The sequence below is a fragment of the Terrapene carolina genome, unplaced genomic scaffold (genome assembly GCF_002925995.2).
Source record: "Terrapene carolina triunguis isolate 2854851 unplaced genomic scaffold, T_m_triunguis-2.0 Scaffold67, whole genome shotgun sequence".
NCBI lineage: Eukaryota > Metazoa > Chordata > Testudines > Emydidae > Terrapene > Terrapene triunguis.
The window spans coordinates 15,617,561-15,642,622 of record NW_020664418.1 but is presented as its reverse complement, the minus strand read 5'-3'; the positions used below and the strand labels follow the sequence as shown (position 1 = coordinate 15,642,622).

General features: G+C 43.0%; 1 protein-coding gene across 2 annotated transcripts in view; it reads left to right on the top strand.

Moving 5' to 3' along the window:
• Positions 1-14,328, top strand: part of HMG20A (high mobility group 20A) — a 67,533-nt gene extending 53,205 nt beyond the window's left edge. For both annotated transcript variants that reach the window (XM_029910783.1, XM_029910782.1), the window contains 5 exons: positions 2,415-2,547; positions 3,216-3,247; positions 12,369-12,444; positions 13,334-13,549; positions 14,145-14,328. In XM_029910783.1, the coding sequence (XP_029766643.1) occupies positions 2,415-2,547; positions 3,216-3,247; positions 12,369-12,444; positions 13,334-13,549; positions 14,145-14,281 (594 nt within the window). In that variant the 3' untranslated portion in view covers positions 14,282-14,328. The remainder of the gene's footprint in view (positions 1-2,414; positions 2,548-3,215; positions 3,248-12,368; positions 12,445-13,333; positions 13,550-14,144) is intronic.
• Positions 14,329-25,062: the final 10,734 nt, after the last annotated feature.

Genomic DNA, 25,062 nt, shown 5'->3' with positions numbered 1-25,062 from the left:
GGCTGCTGAACACTTCCCCCCGCCCGCCCGTCCCCTCCCTATCCCATTTTTAAAAAATAAGTTAGCAGATTGCTTATGCAAGGACACTCCAGGCCTGGCACCCAGGTCTCTAACATGACAAACCCCAGTATGACTAAATTAGGTTTTGGGTCTCCTAGCTTTAACCACTATAAACCACACTCCTCTTCCAGAGTCAAATCCAGAATTCCTGATCATCAGTATTCTGCTGCTGACTAGAGAGTACTTGCATAACCCAGTGGAAAAGCATGTTTCAAGTTTCTCTCCATTGGCTGGTCTCCAAAGGGACAAGCAATTACTCCTGTCAATCAAGTGACAGCAGTCTAGCTATGGATCTTTCTCCCCATATCAGGAGAGCTATGTACTAAGGTACACCAAAGCTGTATAAAAATAACTAGAAAACTGGCAAACAAAAACTGCATTTAGTGGCAGGTAGGGTTGCAGCAGGACACATGCTATCCACCCAAAACCATAAAAGGATGGCTATAAGAAGTTTAGGGGGTAAGACTTGTGCATTCCTTTCCACCTTCAGATTGCCTACAACATTGTCAATAATTCACTCTAATGCTCCATAAGGCTTTCATTTCCATCTCCAACAGGTACTCAGAAGTAATATGTACTCCAGTGTCATCACACTTGCAAAATCTTAATAGTGACCTCAACAGTGTTAAGGCAAAATAATGTTCCAAATGCATGGAATGTGTGATAGCCAGATGTACTGATCTGTTGATATAATGGATATAAAAGCATATGAGGTCACTCTTAAGGTTTTGCCTGAGTAATATGAATAGGTTTGCATAATACTGCATGATATAAACTTGTATGGGGAAAAAGCCTTAAGCATATTGTACTGAAACATGATAGCAGGGAAGGGAGCTTTTTGGTGAAAGGGCCCCGTTAATTCCCATGTTGTGTTATGACTATTCTTTAAGTGGTTTGCAGTCCAGCAGTTTCCTTATATTGTTCAAGAGCTCCCTGAATTAAGCAGATGTATGAAAATGCTTCAAGATTATTTCTTAAAAAACAGACTGAAATATCACTAAGGCTTAAACTGACAGACCCCTCTTGGTTCTATTCTCTCTGTAAGCTTGTCATAAACATACAGTTAAGGGTTAATTCCTCTTTTACCTGTAAAGGGTTAAGAAGCTCACATAACCTAGCTGACACCTGACCAGAAGGACCAATAAGGGGACAAGATACTTTAAAATCTAGAAGGGGGAAAAAAGTCTCTTGTCTGTGCTGTGTGTGCTTTTGCCGGACACAGAGAAAGAAGGAACCATCCAACTCCTATAGGGTAGTGAGTATTTAGAGAAGGAATGTATTAGATTTACTTTTATTTTCTTGTTTGTGTTCTTTTGCAAATAAGAGGGAAGATAAATTTGGGTTCTTTGTGTAACTTTAAAGTTTTGCCCAGAGGGAAACCCTCTGTGTTTTGAATCTGATTGTCTGTGAGATTATCTTTCATTCTAATCTTACGGAGGTACTCCTTTTACCTTTTTTTTTTTTTTTTTTTTTTCTTTAATTAAAATTCTTCTTTTAAGAACCTGATTGATTTTTCATTGTTTTAAGATCCAAGGGTTTGGATCTGTGTTCACCAGGACTAATTGGTGAGGGGGATTCTCAAGTCTGCCCAGGAAAGGGAGGTTAGGGACTTGGGAGATATTTGGGGAAAGGCAGAGTTCCAAGTGACTCTCCCTAAATATTTGGTTAACACTTGGTGGTGGCAGTGTACTGTTAACCTAAGCTGGTAAAAATAAGCTTAGGGGGTCTTTCATGCAGGTCCCCACATCTGTACCCTAAAGTTCAGAGTGGGGAGGGAACCGTGACAAAGCTGTTCACTCATAGTAGCTACAGCTGTCTCCCCTATCAGATGAGAGGACAAGACATTGTGTTGCAGCATGGTATTGGCCTTTCTTCTAGGGGTCTGAAGGTGAGAAAACACAGTACTCTGCTCCAGGAAGACTGACACACCTTAGCAACAATCTGAGCCCCTAAGGGTGATCCACAACCAGAGCTTCCTGTTCAACAGCACATAGTGCTGGCCACAAACATCCAGTTCATAAATATTTTCTGACTATGTGAAGATAGCATTTGGCTGCATTGAGTAGCCTGGTATCAAGTCACCTCAGCATCTAAGTAAACTATTGCAATCAGTCTAGTCGAGAAGTAAGTTTAACAGAATGATGAGTTGGATAAAATATGTTACTATTCTGGAGTGCTTCTCTCTCTGTTTTTATCCTTTCTTGCCTTGGTTATCCTTTCTCAGGTTTCCGTGTCTGAATCTCTGAGGCATTCTCACTCATTTTTCTCCATTCCTTTCCTGTTTATCTAGGTAAGATGATCATGTGTCTGATTGTTTGGGTTTTTTCCTGAAGTACTCTGTTTTCTTATTGCAGCGCTACCTTGATGAAGCAGATAGAGATAAGGAACGGTACATGCGGGAACTGGAGCAGTACCAGAAGACAGAGGCCTACAAAGTCTTTAGCAGGAAAGCACAGGACAGGCAGAAAGGCAAATCACACCGGCAAGGTATTAAACCATAACAAAAATAGTGCCTTCGGGAAAACTCTGCCCACATTCGGAAGAGAGGATCACTAGGAGGGTGGTGAAGCACTGAAATGGGTTACCTAGGGAGGTGGTGGAATCTCCTTCGTTAGAGGTTTTTAAGGTCAGGCTTGACAAAGCCCTGGCTGGCATGATTTAGTTGGGGATTGGTCCTGCTTTGAGCAGGGGGTTGGACTAGATGACCTCCTGAGTTCCCTTCCAACCCTGATATTCTATGATTCTATTCATACTGGGCTAAACAGACCATTGGTCTGACCCAGCATGGCAATTCTGTTAGCTAGAGTAATAAACAGTAGACTGTTAGCTAGAGTACTAAAATATCCCAGGCATATAGTCAACTAGCAGGTGTCAAACACTTTTTTATAAAGCCTGTGACTGTTACGCTGCTTAGAACATACTCTTCTGTGTTTGCCTAGACCAGTGTGTATGCAGAATGGTTAAGTTTATGTACACACTACTGTGCCTTGTGACAGGTGCATTAGAAAAACCTAAGGTAGATAGAGATACTGTGTGCTAAATCCCTTATAGTATAACTAGACAGATTGTGTAGCTGTGCTTTTGGGTTGTACAGCTAACTTTCTCCTTCAGTTCTCTTTCATTCCAAGATCATCTTATCTTTTTGTTTGTTTCAGATGGAACGCGACAGACTGCCCATGACCATGAGGTAAATACCTTGCTTTCTTCTACACAGCAGGGGTCAGAACCACAGCTGGTGAAAATTTCCATTGAAGTCAATGGAGTTATGACAGTTTACACCAGCTTAGGGTCTGCTCTAGATATAGATTTATGCGAATTTCTATATAGTTTTTTTGGGGTCGCGTGCATAGATGATCCCCAGGGCCAAAGAATCAAAAGTGAATAGCAATTGAGTTATTTATGTGCTGTTTTTGGTGCTTTCTGCTAAATCAGAAGCTAGTCCATGCAGATATAAGTTATCTGAAACAAAATGGAAATGGAGTTTAGGGTTTGTTTTTAAAAGGGCTGAGGCCCAGCTTCTCCTTTTGTAGGTGTCATTTGCATTGCAAAACATACACCTGTGATTTGGAACCTCAGAACAAATTCTGAGTATACCTCAGAATAATTATGTCTCTTATGTACTTGAGGTGTACGTGTAATTCAACTTCGGCTGCAAAATTGCAGGTGAAAATTTTGGAAACAGAAATGCCTACAAATGGGAAACTGTTCTTTTGAAAATTTGGCATGTAATGTCTAGGACATCCTTATGGCCAGCTTGAGACATAGACCGATCATGCACAAATAAGTCGCACCTCTAGGTTATTGTTCCAGTACAAAAACCACCATGTGGTTTCTTCCAAGGTAAGGGAGGGAAATGGCCAAGTTGTTGGGAGGCCTGTTGTAACACCTCTTAGCATACCAAATAAGTGAATAGTAATGAAAAATACTGCCTTGCTGTAACAAGACTCTAGATCCCCTGATGTAAAACAGACACTAAACCTTCTGGATCCTGATTGACAACAAAGTTATCCGAAGTGCTGTAATTGTCAATCTTTTAACAGAACCAAACACAACAAGGGCCATTTTACATAGGGTCCCAGGCCAGGTGCTTCCTTCACAGTCACCAAACTGCAGCAAGCAAATAGGAAAAAAACAAGTAGATGAATCATCCCCTTTTTCTATATGGGCAAGAGACTTTCCTGCCAATGCTCTTCCTCTGTAAGCTCCCAGAGCCAGCCTCCTTTTCAGGGAAAGTCATCAGTTTCTGTACCCCTTGGTGGGTTTATTGGAAGTATGACTGTGATGGCCACTTGCCAAGCCACTGCAACTTTTTAATTTCTGCTGCTCCTGTCTACTTTAAGGATAATACATTTCATTTCCAGGGAGCAGCTTTGGTTGGATGCTTTCAGCTCAGATGCGTTCTCCCACTGACCCCCAAAGCCAAGTATTCCCTATCAGACGAACCTTTAGAAATAGATGGACTCTTAAGATGTCTAAAATGAAGTGCCTAAATCTGCATGCCACGTGGGAGTTGACTTTTTATTAGTAACCCCCACAAAACACTGTAACCTTGTCCCAGTCAGTAATATAGTACTTGTGCAAAACTTAGATTACATAAATATTCTGTTTAACAGCAATGTTCATGTGACAAGTCACTTCAAAAATTCAAACAGGCTTAATTCTTATCCTTCAATTTAGGTAATATGATTACTGAAAGATCATCATTATCTAAATGCACTCATGGAGGAGAGTTGCCCTCCTGCACATCTGTATGGCGTTCTTATGCTCCATCCGAGCAGGGACTGCTCAAGTGGAGTTAGGAACTCCACCGGCTAGGCACCCTGTTCTGAAAGCCTCCTCTCCTCTCCCCTTCAGGATTTTCTACCTTTCCATATTTGCAAAACTCTGTGCACAAGTTACCTAATAAATCCTCACAACACCTCTCTAAGGGTAGGTCTACACTTACTGTGGTGTGCAGAGTACAGACACGGCATGCCTAGCTTTCACTAGTATAAATAGCAATGTAGACAGTGAGGCACTGCTTAGGCAAATAGATTACAGACATGCTAGAACCTTAGGTGGTATACCCTACACGCAAGCAGTGCTTCTCACATCTACACTGCTATTTTTAGCAGTGTAGTATTCCTCTGCCTCTCCACTGCCAGAGCCTTCCACTGCAACATGTAGGTATATACCACACAGCCTGCCTTTCACTGCAGCGTGTAGCTATGCATACCCTACACGCCACAGCAAGTGTCTACACAAGGCCTAATGTAGGTAAGTAGTGTAATTCCCATTTACAAAGGAGGAAACTGGCACAGAAAGGCTAAGTGACTTGTCCAAGATTGCACAGCAAGTCATCATTAGATTTAAGATCTCAGGAGCTCCTGGATCCCTGTCCTATTCTCCTTCCTCTAATCACCATTGCTTGCTGTTGTGGTAGTTCTATGACCATCAGAGAGGATTTGCTAAATTATCTCTTGCAAAAATTTGGGAGCACCTCTGGGTCAAGGAAGCTTTTCCTCAGTGGTAATAGTTTAGCTACCATAGACAATGTTGATATCACTTTAGCATTTAAACACAGTGCATGTGCATAGCAATGACCTTCAAAAAGTATAGCAAAGGACAAAAAAATGAAGTAAATTTGAATTAATCACAATAAAATATATAGATTACTCTTCACATAAATCCCATATTCATGAATTTTTATGTGGAATATTATACATGATGAACAGTGACTGCTGTGAACTTTATTCTTGGTTTAAAATAACTGAGATTTTGTGTTTATATTCTCAATATTTCACACTAATCAAAAGTGACCTTACTAATCTCAAATGTAATATGACTTTCTACAGTGGTGTTATTTTCCCTTCCCTTATCACATGGCACTGTTTGTATGGCCTGTCATGACACTCTTGTGGGCAGAAGAAAACAGAAGCACATAAGTACCTCTCTTCTCTCTATGTTCTCTCTGTATTCTTCTCTTTCCCTGCTCTTCTGCTCCACCTTTTCTGAAATTGTTGGAACCAGAATAGCTCCAGCTTCATGCAGCTGATTAGAAAAACATGCCTCCTTACTGGCAAGGCTTCCATGAAGTGACCAATCCACTCTAAGGAAAGGAGGGCCTGCTTGATGATGTCTATAAGGTAGAGTATAGTGCAGGGCAAAGGGCCTGACAGAGTAGTGGAGCACAACAAAAATTGTCTACCCAATAGGGAGCATTCATTATAATGCAGAGCATTGAGAGGTACGCATATGACCATAGCAGGGATGATATTCAAAAAGACGTCTCTTCTCCCTTCTTTCTCCCCTTCCCCACATACCCTCAATCTTCTATCCCTATTAAGAATTTCAAGTCCAGTGTGTCTCTGAAGCCCCTAACGCCAACCCCAGTTTAACAGTCCAATGAATAATTTTCCAGGCTGACATTCTGGAAATGTCTCCATCTCATTTAAAGACAAAGATAGAAACAATAATTTTTTTGTTTCTCTTTTAATTTATGAGAAATGAGAAAATGACACTCAGCCTGAACAAATTAAGCCTTTTCAATGAAGGGGTAATCAAATCCTTATGATTTTAATCCCCTGAGCAAGCATCAGAGTGGCTTAAGTATATCCGAGCCCCCGAGAGGATCCTTTACATGCTGGGTAATGTACTTGGTAATGGAAGAGTGCTGATGGGTTTTCATTACCAGTCTTCCGTTAAGTAGAATTTCTCTGTTGCCTTTCAGAGACTGAGCAATTTCACCTAATTGCGTTAATATTTTTTATTTTGTACCTGAAGAATCTCTACCCTGGGACACCATATATAATGTCTGTAATACCCTCTCTTCTGCCCTTCAGTCTGTAGGAGCCATTACTGGTCCATGCCAATGCCTCCAGCACATAGCTAGTAGTATCAAGCATGAATTGCCTAGGCTGGTAGAGCAAAAAGCACTTGGAGGGCAAGCTGCATAATTGCCAGCGTTCCTTGAAGTGTGTTATTGCTGAGACTCCGGAGTTCTAGATTAAATTAATTTGTGTTTGTCTAGAGGGTGTTAAGATCAGATGATACATTGCCAGGCTTGTTGCTGTACATGACTCCTCATTTTCTGAATACACATCCTGAGATTTTTTTTTTTTTTTTCCTGCAGTAGCCTGCATCAGAATTTGGGTAGATAATGGGTGCGATAAAGAAAGCCATTGTGACATTTTTGCATCTCTTCAGCTCCTCAGAAAATCAGGACCGTGTTTTGTTTTGTTTTTCTTTTACTCTCAGTCTTGAGTACAAGCCCACTTGGTGTGTAGCATGTGAGCTTTGTGCTTTCTTGTTGAATCTAGGACTTCCCAGCTGCAATTTTACCACGTTATGAAACTCCGCTTTACTTTTTAAAAAAAGAAAGTAAAAACTAAATAAACCGACTCTGACAGTTTACTCAGGTAAACACTTGGAAGGTTTTTGAAGTTCCATCTAGCCAGGTCTATCTTGGCTGACTGCCAAATGGCACTCGCTTCACCCCAGTCTAGCCTCTTTATGAGCCAGACACCAATATGAAACACTAAGCTTAGCTGCCAGAATTCCCTGATAGGCTGTTAACCACTTAGCTTTTCTGCTGGGTACCAAATCATGTTTGACATTTCATTTAAAGACCAAGGTGTTCAAATATAAAAGACCATAGTGGTGGCAGAAGCAGGAGAGAGGCATTTTATCTCAGGCTTTAAACATGGTTTTGAAGGAATGATTTCTTGGTGCATTTTACCAGCCAAGGTGTTTTAGAGGTTTGAGAACCTTCTGCTTTCAGTAGCAATTTCTCTAATGCTTATCTTTGTTCCTATATTAAGCAGCAGTTTGATTATAGTTACTCCAATTTATCAACCAAGAAAGCTCTGTTGTGTCTTTGACATCATCAGTATATACTTTGAAAACAAACATTTATTCTTAGTACTTTTGACTTGTAGAAATTATGACTGAGGCACCACTAAAAATATGGACTTTAAACTACTTTTTAGAAATCCCTAAAGAAAAAACTGTCTTCATAATAACTCATCAGGGTTACATTTTGTCTGTCTGTCTTGTCCTTTTTCTGTTAAAAACAAAATAATAATAATAATTAATAATAATAAAATAAAATAAAAAATCTTCAAATTATATTGCACCTTTTATCTTTGATGATTTTAAAATGGTTTGCATGCTTAATAGACACACAAACCATAAATTGGGATCGCTTCATTTACCACTGAAATGTAGTCATCTCTTGGGTAGGCTGTGACAGCTGTTTAACTGTACAGAACACCACCACTACACCACATTTCCAGAAAAAAAGTGAAGACTACCTTCTGCACACAAAAAAACAGCAAGGGAATTTTAGAATGTAATTATCTGAGTTTAATTTGACCAGGGTACCAGGTGCTGATATCACTACACTTGTGAAAACTACTAGATGTTTGATCCCAGGTGGTCATGTTCCTTGTTTTAATTCTAATTTTAAAAGACGACAGTCTCATTTGTTGTGTTGTACAACATCGCACACTAGAGCTGAGTGAGTAATGGATTTTTTTGGTTCATTGGCAATTCCAAAAAAATTGTTTTGGGTTGAACCAAACCCCAAATTTGTTGAAATATTTGATGAATCCAACATTTCAAGTGGGATGAAAATGAAACGTGTTTGTTTTGACCTGAAGAGGAGAAGGAGAAAGCAGCCTCCCTATAACCTTTAGCTCAGTGGGCAGGGCACCTACCTGGGATGTGGTTAGGGAATTCACAAGTGATATGAGAGGGCTGTGGGTTCAATTCCCCCATCTGCCTGATGTGGGGAAGGGATTTGAACTTCATTGTTAATATGAATGACTATGAATTGCCACTGTGTATGACTATGAATAGTCATTGGGACAGGGACAGAAAGCGAGAATAACTCTACAGCCTGGTACTTCGAGCACTCACCTGGGATGTGGGAGGGCCACGTTAAAGTCTTGGCTTCAGTGACTATTTATTTAAAAACAGTGGAAGAGTTTCATCAGGAAATGCTGAGAAAGACCCATCCTCGAATATCCCATAGCCAAGTGGAGAGGGCACTCTCCTGCAATGGGGGAAACAGAAGTTCAAATTCCTTCTCCACACCAGGCAGAGGGGGGAATTGAACCCAACCCTCTCACATCACTAGCGAATGCCCTAACCACTAGACTACAGGTTAGAAAAGTGTCTTTTGCCACTGCCACCTCCTCTCCCTTTTCCTGTTTTTTGATTCTAGTCCTCCTCTGCTTTTGTCACAATGCCGGTAATCGAAATGAAAAATTTTGGGTTGCTTCAAAATCAAACATTTTGTTTTGACATTTCTGAACCATTTCATTTTCCCCCATTTCATTTGAAACTATTTGGTGAATTTGACACAGATTCTCAAAGAGTTTTGTGTCAACTGAAATTGCATTTTTTGGTGAATAAACTGTTCACCAAAAAAATTTGCCTAGCTCCACCACACACATTATCAGCACTTAATAAATAATAATGACACCTCAATCAGCACAGTCCCTGCTGGACCCAAGTTGAGGAATTGGTTTAGAACTATTCAGTATTATAGTTTCTGTTCTCTTTTCACTTCCCTCCATATCCCACTAGAAAACACCTAATCTGGGGATATAATAACTAGAAGTTTGAAATCTGTACGAACACTGGCTAGTCTGTTGCCACATCCTTTATATACTCATTCCCAATCTCCCAAGGCGCAGTCATGTCATTACTACACACAATTAAGTAATAGGTGAGGGTGCAGTTACATACCATCATTCTGTCTAGCAGAAAAAGCAGCCCTTGGACCACAAAAGATGACCTTCAGCAAATATTGTTGCAAATAGTGTTCAGCTTAGTGTTGTCTCCCACTTGCCTTCTCTGCTCACAGACTTAGGATCTCTCGATGCTTCTATTCTGTGCACAGGTAGGACAGCAAAACTTACTGGAGTCCTAATAGTGGAACTGTCAGCAGACAGCACTTCAGAGGTCAAGATTTTGTATGTTTTGCTTTGCTGCTCACCTGCCAACAATGTGGTGTTAAGAGAGTTAGGGGCAACATCCAACATACACGCTTATAACCCCTAATGTACACCTGATTGACAACATGTGTGTTTGAGGTGGTGGGATGTGAATTATCCCCCAGGTCATAGTTCCTGCAGCAGTTCTGATGCTCCTGTGCCCGTAATCTGGGAGAAAACAATCAATGCCCTATACAGTTGTGGATTCATGAACCTTGCCCTTGCAGAGCTTGGCTTTGCAGCATGCAAAGGGTACAAACCTGAATGACTGAAGTCATTCCCACAATGATGGAGATCTGCATGAGTTCCACTGTAATCAGGAACCCGGAAGAGTGCAAGGGAGCAGACGTTTGTTTTTTAAAAAAGCACACACAAACATCCTTCCCTTTTCCTCTCTCTCTTCCCCCAGAAAATGAAAAACAAACCACCTCATCCTTGCTAGTCATAAGCAATTTGCACAAATTCTGTACCATTGTGTCTATTTTCACCCATGATAAAAAACTGTCTGAATAATATCAGAGGGGTAGCCGTGTTAGTCTGAATCTGTAAAAAGCAACAGAGGGTCCTGTGGTACCTTTAAGACTAACAGAAGTATTGGGAGCATAAGCTTTCGTGGGTAAGAACCTCACTTCTTCAGATGCAAGTAATGGAAATTTCCAGAGGCAGGTATAAATCAGTATGGAGATAATGAGGTTAGTTCAATCAGGGAGGGTGAGGTGCTCTGCTAGCAGTTGAGGTGTGAACACCAAGGGAGGAGAAACTGCTTCTGTAGTTGGATAGCCATTCACAGTCTTTGTTTAATCCTGATCTGATGGTGTCAAATTTGCAAATGCACTGGAGCTCAGCAGTGTGGCCAGGGAGGTTGAAGTGTTCTCATCAGTGATCTACAACCCATCCTGGACAATGATCCCTCACTTTCACAGACCTTGGGAGGCAGGCCAGTCCTCACCCACAGACAACCCGCCAACCTTAAGCATATTCTTACCAGCAACCACGCACCGCACCATAACAACTCTAACTCAGGAACCAACCCATGCAACAAACCTCGATGCCAACTCTGCCCACATATCTACACCAGCAACACCATCACAGGACCTAACCAGATCAGCTACAACATCACCGGCTCATTCACCTCCACGTCCACCAATGTTATATATGCCATCATGTGCCAGCAATGCCCCTCTGCTATGTACATTGGCCAAACTGGACAGTCACTACGCAAGAGGATAAATGGACACAAGTCAGATATCAGGAATGGCAATATACAAAAACCTGTAGGAGAACACTTCAACCTCCCTGGCCACACAATAGCAGATGTAAAGGTAGCCATCTTACAGCAAAAAAACTTCAGGACCAGACTCCAAAGAGAAACTGCTGAGCTCCAGTTCATTTGCAAATTTGACACCATCAGATCAGGATTAAACAAAGACTGTGAATGGCTATCCAACTACAGAAGCAGTTTCTCCTCCCTTGGTGTTCACACCTCAGCTGCTAGCAGAGCACCTCACCCTCCCTGATTGAATTAACCTCGTTATCTCCATACTGATTTATACCTGCCTCTGGAAATTTCCATTACTTGCATCTGAAGAAGTGAGGTTCTTACCCACGAAAGCTTATGCTCCCAATACTTCTGTTAGTCTTAAAGGTGCCACAGGACCCTCTGTTGCTGTCTGAATAATAGTCTGCTTGGCAAAGGTATGGCTCATTTAAAGTATTGTGTAGCTCCTGTCTTTATTTCTGAGGCAGAATATGTCACCTCTGCACCTTCTGCAATCCCTAACAGACAGAAACAAGGAACTGTAAGACCCAGTGCAAGGTTCTCCCTTTTCTTTTCTCAGCTCCTTTCTCTCTTCTCTCACTGGATATCTTGGCATTGATAGTCAAAAACAGAGCTGTGAAACTTACTATAACTATCATCTACTTTATCTGCCATCTTGTCTTACTGTAGAGGCTTGTTCTGAAGTATGGTAATTTGGAGAGGTGGATGAATTCATGAGAATAGTTATGAAAGTACTGAAGTCTTGTGTAATGTGCAGTTTCATTAAGGTAAAAAAGTTAGGTGGCAGGTTATATGAAATATCTGAACCATTGAGATCTACATTTGTTAAACGCTCACTTCCCTTGTATCTCTCAAATGTCTTGTGGCTTTCTAGGAATGGGAGTCCCTGTCATCTCCAGTTCAATGCTCGATTTGCCCAATAGCTTCTTTAGAGAAAGGGGCTTGCTGGAATCATCTCCATCCTTCTTCTCATTTTCTTGATAGATCTGTCACTTCTTTTATTAGCAATTGAGAATTAGCAGTATTTAACTGTCACTTTCTATCTGCAGAAAGAAGCAGACACGAAGGAGAGGTCTGTTTTTGATATCCCAATCTTCACAGAAGAGTTCCTGAATCACAGCAAAGGTGAATTAAACTCATGCAGTGTTTTCGCCAGTCCTGCCACAGAAAGTGCTTTACGTAAAGAGTGAAGTCAGATGGCTCAGTGTGTTAGTAAGGTTACAGTATCTCTTAGGAGTATAATGGCTGAGCAGATAGGTACTCCAGGCCTACCCTCTTCCAACAGGATTCTCTGTGGATAATGGTGCTGGTGTACAAGCTGTAGGCGAGCTCATGTAGATGCTATTTTCCCAGTCTTTCCAACTGCAGTTGCTCTGTTAGAATGAGGAAATATTTGAAATAGTTGAGTAGATAATGTGCACTAGTTAGCAGAAGTTAGACAAGAGAAAGTCTCTTTGAGCCAACTAGTCCATGACCCCAGCCAAAATTTTCTACAATATATTCTCTATTGCTGTAGGGGTTTGATTTTATATTAATAGATTCATATGTCTCAAGTGATGGGGTATCTGCCAGTTCCCTTGGGAGATTATTCCACACTCTAATAAATTTCAACTTCAGGCACCTAAAATGTACACCCTGCTAATACTTGTAGTCAGTTGCTGGTCTCTAGCCCCCTTGTCACTATATTGCTGATCTATAGTGTGCTGAAAGTATTCATAGTAGTTCTTTCAATCTTCCTTCCTCAATCAATCCCTCTATTCTTTTTTGTTCCTCTGCTCTGAACTCACTCTAATTTGTCAGTATCTCGGGTATTAAATTGAATTCAGAATTAACTTCAGAATTCTAGGCATTATCAACTCGCTGTTCTGTGGTATGATGCTTCTTCATATGTAGCCCAAAATAGCACTGGTTTTTTAATCATCCTCAGTTGAGTGGATATCCCTGAACATTCTGCTTCACTGCCACAGGACTACTTTCTACAGTTATTTCATACCTTTTTGGGGTGTGTTCACAGCACGGGAAGCAGAGCTGCGCCAGCTGCGTAAATCCAACATGGAGTTTGAGGAGAGGAACGCTGCCCTGCAGAAGCACGTGGAGAGTATGCGCACTGCTGTGGAGAAGTTGGAGGTGGATGTGATCCAGGAGCGCAGCCGGAACACAGTGCTGCAGCAGCATCTGGAGACCTTACGGCAAGCACTCACCAGCAGCTTTGCCGGAGTCCCACTACCAGGTAATCCCCATTTCTTTATGGGGCTTCTCTACCACTGCTTAAGTCCAACTTCTGTTAGTTGTATGTCACTGGTTCCTGTGAATTTACTTTCTGTGGCCTGGTTTACTAATTCTAGGCTGCAGGTCCGTTTTTAAACCTTTCCTGTGCTGCAAGTTGGAGCCTGACAATGGCTGCAGGATGAGAGCTAGAGTTAAGGGTACTGTCTCCCAGTTTTGTAACTTTTTAATACAATTACTCTCTGTATTGGGGGTTTTCTCTTCTCTTTTTTGTGGGGGGAGGCTGTTAGTCCCAGAGGGTCTTTTACAGGTGCAGACAAAGGGAACAGTACTGCTGTGTACCCTTGCCATATGATCCCTTTGGCCCTAAATTCCACTGAAATCAGTGGAAGTTAGGCACCTAAATACCTTTTGAGGATCTGGGCTTTTGTTGCTAAAGATTTATGCTTTATTTCAGTTACATTTCTTTTGGGTCTAACTGTGTGCAATATGTTTTCACCTTGATGCAAATGCTCCTTAGAATGGTAATGTTTGATACTGCTGTAGTTATCTAAATATTCTGTGGCTTTTTTTTCTTTCTTGCACTATATTTACTGTAGGCAGTGGGGAGACCCCCACAATGGACACCATTGACTCGTACATGAACAGACTGCACAGTATTATTCTGGCTAACCCACAGGAGAATGAGAATCTCATAGCCACAGTCCGAGAGGTTGTAAACCGGCTTGATCGCTAGTGACTTGGGTAAGCACCCCCTTGCTCAGACTGGTTTGCTTACCAGCACCTACACTACATCCATTGCACCAAGCCTGGAAATAAATGAGGGGAAATTTTCAAAGGCACAGAGACCAGTGAGATGCTCAACCATTTTCAGTGGAAGTTGGGTGTTTTTACTCCCATTTATGGCTTTGAAAATCTCCTCCCTGATTTCTAAGGGAGACTTAAGTGCTTGGTATGTCGCAGGATTGTTCAACATCTTGGTTGATGTATCAGATGAATAATAAGACTGTCAAAGTCTGGAGTAGAACAGAGAAGGAGGAACATGCCTTTGCATGCATGACGTACTGACAAGAAGATTTCTCTGTCGAGCATGATGAATCTGAAGAATTTTGCAGTGAGTGTTTGCTAGTTTTGGTAGTCATTGAGAAATCCTGTTATCACCAAAGGGTTGTTCACCAGCTAATCCCAATTACTAAAATTAAAACAGCTTCCCATTTTGCTATGGACACTTAGCAAATCTGTAGCACACAGAAATTGTCAAATTGGTTATGTGTTGTGTTGTTCTTTTGGACCTGCAGGTATACAGATAAATTAAGCAAGATATAACTGGGTCAGGCCACACATAGCATTTGCTGAGGTTTAATGATCCGATACATCTTTATGATATGCTTATAGTATTTCAGAGATCACGATTCTGCAAATTTTGCTTTGCTGCTTACCATCTAGAAAAGCCTTAATAAAAGACTTGATGAATAGCAAGCAAACAAAACAACCCAACCTTTGCACTATAATATACCTCCCCATGCTGTATACATATTAGCATACTTTGTGGGTTGACAAAAGGATTATAATGTTGCAATTTCGATCTGAATATCCTGGGCTTGAATCTTTTACCTGCTTTTGTTGCTGTAAGTACACTGGCCTGGATTTTTTGGAATATGTACCGTACATTCCAGCATATTCTGCACTATGAATGGCATGTATAAATGCAGCTAAAATTCTGACTTAATGTGTTATGAGATGGGGTTCGTCTGCAAATATAAAGGCAGAAGTCTTCATCCTTCCTGGTCGTGACCTTTTGTGATATTGCACAGTGCAATTAATTACATGTTCCCCATTACAGAGTAGCTTAAGCTAAAAGATCATTGTCCTTCCAGTGGGTAGCCAGATGGAACGGACTGTAGTTCTAAGAGATGACTGAGCTCCCAGCAGAATAAAGAAGTGGCATTACTGCTGCTATTTATGAAAGGGAACAGCTTGTGGATCTAGGTCTGGGATTTTCAGTAGCTCATCTGCCTTCTAATTTTCACACAGTGTTTTCAATTAGCACTCTTGTTGGCTCAACAAAAAAAAGAGAATTGGGGATTGGAGGGGGATGGGAGAACTTGAGACAAAATAGAATAACTGGTAAAGTGGTCTTCCATCAGTCAGGTGTTGGAAGGGCACCCCAGTCCTTGAGACAGATGTTTTCTCTTTAAAGCACCATAACCTATCTCAAGGTTACTCAAATTTAGGCAATTTCTGCTGTATGGTTTGGGTCCCAGTTGTCATGGGAAGCCTCAGAGGATTCTTATTTTCTAGGAGTCACTGACATTTTCTGTGGTTTCAAGATGTAAATATTTTGTTCTTGGAAAAACTGGATTCAGCTTTGAGCAGTTTGGAAAAAATGTTTTTGCTCCAGAATTCCTCCTTCCCAATTATGGTAAAAAACCAACAACCCATCCCTAGAAAAACAGTAGATAAGGCAATTAAAAAAATGTAATTAATAGTGGCCTGGCTTCATTATACAAATGTGTACAGACAACTGGGCCTGATGTTCCAAGCTCTCATGGTGCAATTAATTGTCCTGATATGCACTTGGCATTGTCACATCCAGTGACAGGAGCTTGTGAAGGAAGTTGGGGGCGGAAGATGGGTGTTTGTGTAAGTGGGTTTACACTTAAGAGAAGATAGGACTTGTAAACAAAAGCAAGAACCTTAAAATAGGAGAAGGTGAGAGAACTTAGTAAGACTCTACCACTGGTAGATTGTCAGCACCATCTTCCCTTTGTTAGTCTAATATACAGTATAAGTATGTTCTCAAAAGAATGTGTATCAGCAAAAAAGATCGCTTGGTGCTCAGAGGCACATTTAAAAATAAAACTGATGATCAGAAACCTATTTGCTTTTACAATTATGGTATTCTTCAAAAATACTGTACTCACAGAGCTAAGCTGATTTCTAATAGCTAAAGTACCTAACAAATGGCTGTATTACACAGCACTGAAGAACAGAAACACCAAACAGAATATTAAAATATAGAGGTACACTTTATGTACATAGAAATATCATTATAATGCCCCCTATCCACCCAGTTGCCTCCTTAGGCGCCCATCTCCTTGCGGCTTTAGATGGACAGGCCTGGGTTCTTCTGGATCCTGCCTTCCACTCAGTAGGGTGTAACTTATTTATTTTCTTCCCATATGAATTTATTTGGAGGTGCCCCCCACCCCACCTTGCCCCCGCTCCTTTCTGGCAGGATCATCAGGGCAGCTTGGGAGGAAAATTCTAACCACAGGGTAACCTCCACTTATTTGCCAGATAGTTGGAGACTCCCAAGAAACACAAACACACACACACACACACACACACACTATATTCAACACAGCAATTATATTAAACAGGAGAAAGTATAACACAACAGGGTAGAACACTATTCTCAGGGACACTGGTGCCCACACTGATAATACCCATGAATTCCCCCAGTCACGTGACCTGATATAGCAAACATAAAAATTAGCATCCCATTGGTATGCGTACTTTGTAGGGGCCCTTGATGAATTGTGACCACAATATCTTCTGTGCAACAGTTAGCAACTTGGCTGACTGCGTTCAGTACAGCCCCAAAGACTCCCAAGTGGGATAAGTTGGCATGTCCCTTCACAGGTTTAATAGGCAGCAGGTAATAAAATCCCCAACTCTTACCCACTGGCTTGAGGACACAGCTCAGGAGTAGGAGGGTCTCCTAAACAATCTCTCTGACTAGCTAACTAAAGCATGCTCTCACAACTCCGCGAATGATCCTCCGGTTCAGAGATGGCTCTGGACTCCTCAATTACTGCAGAAGGGCTGATGATCGCTGCTATCAAGTGTCCTCTTCATGCAGGAATCAGGCTGCTTCTGGACCCAGGATTTCCCCTTACCGCAAAGGGATGCAGGGCTCAAGGTGCAGGTTACAAAACTATACTAAAAATCCAAACTTTTTAGTCTCCTACCCTAGTGCTCAGATGCATTCTCAGCTGGCACCAGCCCTGGACTAGCAGCCAGAGCAGTGGTGGTGCCATGTGGTGACTGATTTTTTCCTAGGGAGCTAAAGGGCTAACTCAGCCTGGCTGGGGGGAATTTTCCCAACAAAACTCTACAAACTAGGAGTCACCTTGGAGAGGGTAAGGCCCAAACTGAGGGATGTTGCTTCCAGGTCCCCAGAGGCCAATTCTTGGAGGAACCCTGCATGCATGCCTGGGACTCACCAGCTCCCCACACAGCCAGTCCTGCCCTTTCCTACTCCAAAATGGCTTTTCCCACCTCCAGGGTTTCCAAGGGATGGCAGCTCACTCCCTGTTGGTAAGGCTAACTCAGCTTCCTGGGCTTTCACTTGTCAATCATTTCACTCTGCCCCCTCCTCCAAGCAGACTGCATGCTATCTTCCCCCAAGCCAACTGGGCCCCTGGTATTCTACATAGTTAAGGCCTTACCAAATTCATGGTCCATTTTGGTCAATTTTACTGTCATAGGATTTTAAAAATCATAAATTTCATTATTTCAGATTATTTAAATCTCAAATTTCAGTGTTGTAACTGTAGGGCTCCTGACCCAAAAGGGGATTGTAGAGGGGTCACAAGGTTATTGTAGGGCAGTTGTGGTATTGCCACCCTTACTTCTGTGCTGCTGCTGGCGGCGGTGCTGCCTTCAGAGCTGGGCAGCCAGAAAATGGCAGCTGCTGGCTGGGAGCCCAGCTCTGAAGGCAGAACCGCTGCCAGCAGCAGCGCAGAAGTAAGGATGGCATAGTATGGTATTGCCACCCTTACTTCTGCGCTGCTGCCTTCAGAGCTGGGCCCTCAGCCAGCAACCGCTGCTCTCCAGCCACCCAGCACTGAAGGCAGCGCAGAAGTAAGGGTGGCAATACCGCGACCAGCCTCTACAATACCCTTCTGACACCCCACTGCCCCCATGGTCCCCTTTTAGGTCGAGGCCCCCAGTTTGAGAAACGCTGGTCTTCCCCATGAAATCTCTACAGTATAGGGTAAAAGTACACAAAAGATCAGATTTCATCGTCCATGAAGCTTTTTCATGACCATGAATTTGTGGGGCCCTATACATAGTGACTCTCCTCTCTCCCTCTTTGGTTTCCTAGCCGACTCTGAGTCTGCCTTGGCTCCCCTTTCCTCCCAGGGACAGTGTGCCACTCCCTGAGTTACAGGCACATAGAACCCCAGGAGCCTAGGGAGTTACATTATATGATTATTATTAATAATATTTATTACAGTAGTGCTTAGGGACCAACCAAGAATGGGGCCCCTTAGTGTGGGCATTGTACAGGCACAGAGCAGTAGACAGTCCGTGCCCCAAAGATACATACTTATATGGGGAAAATAGTTTATTTGAAAACAAGTGTTTGGGCTGAAACACAGATTCAAAGGTGATTTTCAGAGGTAACTCTGAGCTGACTCCCTGATAACTCTTATAAAGGATCATATTCTGGTTTCTCAATGGAAAGTTGTCCAAGCAACTTGATAAACTTCTTTCTCTGTAGGTTTTCCAGCTATCTAGTGTACTTTAATATGGTCCCTTCAAATTAACAACTTTCCAATCTCTTCACAAAGTCCTGTTTATTTTGACAGACTGGTCTAAACTTCTAACATTTATGTTTCTGTTTCATCTGCAGGTCTCCTAGCCCAGGGGTGTCTTACAAAAGTGATTGAGCCAGTGAGGAATGAAAAGCCATGATGGAAACAGACTGGAGGTGGGAGGCAGGACTTCAGGATCTGTCCTGGTCCCTGCCTAAGCAGCTTGCCTATGGGGCAAACTGTTTAATGAATTAAAAGCTCCTATGAAGCCACAGGCACCAGCCACTAAACATTTGAACTGTCCTCCATGTAAAGCTTTCAGAACATGTGACTACTGTACAATCATCAGTTTTCCATCATTTCAGCTGGGTGGGGAGATACCCACACACTCTGTGGACTGGACAACAATGGAGGTGAATCTGCTTCCAGTCTGTGTAGTGGAGGCAGCCTTCGTGTTGTGGTAATAGAGCTTTGAAATGTTATGTTGCTTTGTATCTCTTCATCCTTTCTGTGGGGTTTCCTTCTCCCTTTCCAGTTCTCCTTTTGTCCTTTTCTTGTTAGTTGATGTTTGCTGCACTGTATAGCAACACCTGTATTCTTTGCTATGATAGACACAGCCTTCCTTACTACCCCGCCTGTCGTGTCTTCAGTGCAAGCTTCTCTTTTTTGTGCTAGGTTGCATCTCGTACAACGAGGTTCCTTCCTGCTGGTATTGGCTGTGGCTGGCGCTTCATGACTGAGTGGCCCCGAAGGAAGGGCTCTCTCTTTTCCCCCTCCCAGCTACTCTTTCCAAGCATTTCTGCTGCACATATACAGTGTCCTGCTTCTCAGCAAGATTCTGCTGTTCCTATCTATTGAAAATGTCTGGTGCAGCATTTTACTGCTGAAAAGGTCAGCGGTAATCAAGAGAGAAAGTGAAAGGCTGGCTTCTCTCAGCCAGCAGGAAAAGTGCAAAACTTTATTTTAGACTAAAATAAAACACGTCGCTTTTCTGTCCGCTGATATGTTGCTTTGTCTAATATGATGTGAGCTGCAGCCTGCTTGAGCGAATTATATTATGTTCCAAGTCGTCTCTCCACCACAAAGGGAAACAGGCAGGGGAATTACATTTCCCTCTGTCCATCTGCTGTTGTAGCGCTAAGGAACCATTTTTATAAAAGGGGCCTGCAATGAAGTGCAACCGCAGAGAGCAGCTTTAGCAGAGGTGAGCAAATTGTGGCGCACAGAATTCCGCAGTGCAGCCCATGGCTACCCTCACCTTTAATACAAAAGTGAATATTCTGGAGACTACTGCTTCCTGCATGGGATGTTCCAGCTTGATCTGAGTGGCCTTTCACTCATGGCAAGTGTCTTTTTGTGTGCCAAGCTCTGTAGTTTCTCTGAATTGCACCTCACCTGCTTGTCAAAGATGAAGACATGTACTGTCTGCACCGTCTTATGCAAATTATTTGCAGCCCTTGGGCTCCTGTCAGATTATTAGTTCAGGCTTCAGTTGAGAACTTCTTGAATACCCTTGGGCTTTACTATGATGGTCCAAACATGCTCTCCGTTCTACATGCCACCTTCCTACTCCTCCTTCAGAAAATCTTGGGACTTTTCCTATCATGAACTGGGATTGCTTTTATTACCTTGCCATGCTGATGCAAGCAAGAACAGTTTCACAGATCTGCAATGTAAGCATCTGCAATTTTATATTTGAAGATTAAAAAGTAGTTCCTCCTTTTCCACTCTTTAGTGCATGCTGCACAGATTTCACAGGTGCTTGAAGCCACCTCCAAGTCAAAGCCCTCTGTGACAGGGGCTCACTCACCCCTTGCCTTGCAGTTGGTACCTTCACTGAAGCCAAACAGCAAGGATTTGCGTGTAAGCTCGAGTCTTCCTTCACGGAGGGACTCGTTTTTGTCTTCTCTCTCCTCATTTTTCAAGACTTCACCCACAAGAGCTGCAACTTGGGGCATTGGCTTTCTTTTTCCTTAACATAGGCAAAACCTAAGTTCCCTGTAATCTGTGCAACCTCACAACATCCTATTTAGCGCTGCGCAGGCGCTCGGGGAATCCTCCCGGGGACTCCTCCCGGGGACCTGCCGCAGCCAGGGTGGCCCGGGCCCAGGGACAGCCAGATCAGGCTCAGCCATGGCCGGGGCCTCGCAGCCGGGCCCGGACCCAGGAGCAGCCCGGACCTGCTGGGGCCAGGGGAGGGGCACCTATTCTGCAGCCCCAGCTCCAGAGCTGCCGCGGCAGGGAGAGGCACCTTCCCCCCCCCCAGCCCAGGTGCTGCTGTAGGGGGAGAGAGCTGGGGGGAGTCCTCTCTCCCCGCCGTAGCCCAGGAGCACCCTCCTGCACCCCAAACCTATCATCCTTAGCCCCACCCTAGAGTCCACACCCCGAGCCAGAGCCCTCACCCCCTGCACCCCAACCCTCTGCCCCAGCCCTGAGCTCCTCATCCCCGGCCCCACCTGAGAACCTGCAACCCCAGCTGGATCCCTCACCCCCTGCACCCAACCCTCTGCCCCAGCCCTGAGCCCCCTCCCATGCTCCGAACCCCTCGGTCCCACCCCCACCACATGAATTTTGTTATGTGCACCAATATGAAAGTGATTCATTCTGCACATGGGTGGGAAAAATTAGAGGGAACACTGGGCAAGACCAGCAGATGTTAGCATGAACTAGTTCTGAATTCTGTAGTGAACAAGTTGTGGGAGAACATCCTGTAGATAAATAGCATTTCAGGAAAAAGCACCTCCATCTCACACCGTTTAGTAATTGTGGCAATTGGCTGCTGTATTGAAGTGGGAGTAGCCTAAGTGCAGTCCACAGCCAAAACCTGGGCCCAGAGAGTTCTAACAAATCAGTCAGTGGTAACTCTTATCTTTAATACAGAGATACACCCCATGGAGATGCGAGGGCTTGATCCACTTTGTGTCCATATTTAAGGTGTGGATGACTGCAAGTTGCCCTATCTTACACAAATCAGATGTAGCCGTCAGCTCCTGGCACATTGCCAACATATCTCTGTGTTGGGCAAAGCATGCCTGTTCTTAGATGGGAGAGTCAAGTGGGTACTTACCGTTAGCTGCATGCTGACTGACCAGCCTTTCCCTTTTCCCCAACACAGAGGAAGAGAGATGTGATGACATGGCCCATTTTGAAGCAGCTGGGGTGGGGGGGGTATGGTGTGAGTTCTTGCTCTCCAACAATATTACAGATGATGTTTTGTCTCATTAAGAAGCTTCATATCTGCACTGATTTATCCAATGAAAAATGAATTTTGCCTTTTCAGTGTTTTTCATGAGTGTCACTTCAGTTTACATTTTTCAGTATGTTGGCTGACAAAAAAAATTAAGTGGGTGGTGAGGGGAGGAGCAGGGTCAGACATTTTCTTTGCTCTGAGAAATGTTAACAAAAACATTAAAATGGAGTCCATTTGCTGGATTAATGTGTTTGGAATTGTTGAAATGCCAAGTTTTCTGTACAAGTGTTTTTGCAATTAAACTTTTAGACTTTCTTTGTTTAAGAAGATGATATGCTTGCTTGACATTTGCTTCATTAAAACTGTTCAACATTGAATCCATTCTGATTCAATTTTAACTGCATGTTAATGAGAGAAATCTTACCACCATTGTCTTCTTGTCTGAGAGACTTTGTCAACTCCACATTAGTCACCAAAACTCTTAGGCAATCCATATTGGCAACACGTTCATTTCCCCAGTGGCTCATTCGAATGGTGGGTTCACAGTTTGAGGAGTCTGTATTTTAGAACGCCATGCTGGGTTGTAATCTGGTTTTATGTGAAGGTGATGCTTGGAGCAGAGTGGGGGAGAACGCTCAGTCTTTATCCTGTCTGTCAGACAATCATAGAACTAATGGGAGCTCCCCATCCTCTGCAGCCCAAATGTATTAGCTCTGTGTGAAGGGGCCCTGGTGCTGAAAGGAGAGAGGGCTGGATAGCTTCCCTCTTTCAAGTGTAGCTCCCCTTGCATGTACCTGAAGAAAGTAACAACTGTTGAAAACCTCATGAAGACCATTAAAATTTAATAGTCATACAGCATCATTAATAGGGCAAGCCATAGCAAAGAATGGCCCATCATCCCCGTCACCCAACTGAGTCAACTGAGCAGGTCCTTTCTTTGCTTCTCATCCACCCTCATTTTTCTCCCTTCCTTGGGTTTCTCCCACCAATTTTTTCTCTGGCTCTTTTCTTGGTCATCTACCATCTTGTTTTACCCCCAGACCTCTTCAGCTCCTTTTTCTTCCCCTTCCAGAATCTTCTATCTGTCTTCCATTCCTGCTCACTGGGATGGAGGACTTATCTTCTAGCCATCTTTTATCCTCATGCAGCCCATATGTTGGGAATAGACTCCCATGTGAAGGAGTCTTCCGGCTGGATGAATTTCTCCTGCACTGGAACTCCTTCCAAAATCATGGGGCTTTAGTCAACCATCCATTTAACTTATTCCCGTGGTTACACCTGATTATCATGATTGCCCAGTCTGATTACTAGCTTTGTTTATACACAACTAAGTCCTTGGTTCCAGTACTCTTTCAGATATCAGGATATATGCTCATTTAGCTTTGTGTATTTGGCATCACATGTGCTGTAAGCCTTTAAGGTTCCAAAATGGAGGGGACCCAGGGTATCCTTTATTGAAGGGCACCCACAGCGTTTTCCTGTCCAAACACTGGTGAGCACAGGACTGGTGCACACCTGCAAAAGTAACAAACAGCCACAAGAAATGCATCACCAAAGGCAGGGTCCATTTCCCTTTCAGCCAGTGCTGCTATCCCTGTGTCTGACGTCAGGCAGCAGATGGTGGCCAATCGTGCTTTCTTTAAAACAAACTATGATGCGTTGTAATATTTCCACTGGTTGTTTCTTCCTTTTCTTAATCCCTCTTTGCTGTGCAGCTGCTGGATTGGATCAGTGATTAATAATCCTTTAGGGTAGATGGGGGAGCTTGGGTTCTTTTCGGAGGAAAAGCTCACAGCTCCTTCCTGTTCCGCAGGCAATTTCCTGTCAATAATGTAGATGAGATTTCAAGTGAGGTATTTTTTACACTTAGCATGAGTTCAGCTGTATTCTTTGGAGCCTGGAACACATTTAGGCCAGTTAGAGTTAAAGGTTATCCTTCAGCTCTTCTGTAATGATCTCTCACTGACCAGTGGATCATTTTGTCTCTTCCTTCCTCATTGCTGAGAGCATTGAATATTTTGTCTTTTTAATCTTTGGGATTTCCTAGTCAAATTCAGGAACTGCCTTGTTAATTGCAAAAGCTGCAGATTTACTGGGTGCAAGTGGAGTTCACCACCTGGTATATGTAGTCAGGTGTCTGCGTCCACTAATTAGTAAGAGAACTGATGTGCCCTTGGCCAAGTCAGACCCTGAAACCAGTGTCCATGGACTAACACCTGGGACTGGCCTCTTTTGGTTAATGTAAGCACTGATGAGGTATATGGCTGTGTAAAGATATGAAAATTGGACCCTGGGAGCTTTTGGCAAGCAAAGGGCCAAAGCTTTTAAAATCTGGTGCTATCACTAACCTGTTCGATTGTTATAAACTGGTGGGTGGAGACTAGCACAGTGAGTGTGTATTTATGTATGTGTGCCAAAGAAGATGTTGGAAGTTTGAATATTTATAGACAAGTAATGGCAAGCAGATGCAGCTGGAACTTTGCTAAAGCACAGCTTTTAAGGGAAGTCAAGAGGAAAAGGTGACTGCAACACAGGAGAATGGGATGTTATTGCAAACATATGGCTTCCTGTCCTTAACTCCTGAGCACTACTCATAGGTGAAAAGAGGCTGAAAATGGTGTTGATGGCTGATTCCTCTGAACTGAACCTAATACACGTTTGATCTCCATTTCAAGCCTGCACTGGCCTGAATGGTCAAATAGTTCCCCCCCCCCCCCCCATCTCTAGCTTCTGGTTCACTCTGATGCAGGGCCAAACACAGCATGGATTTATCGTATCTGA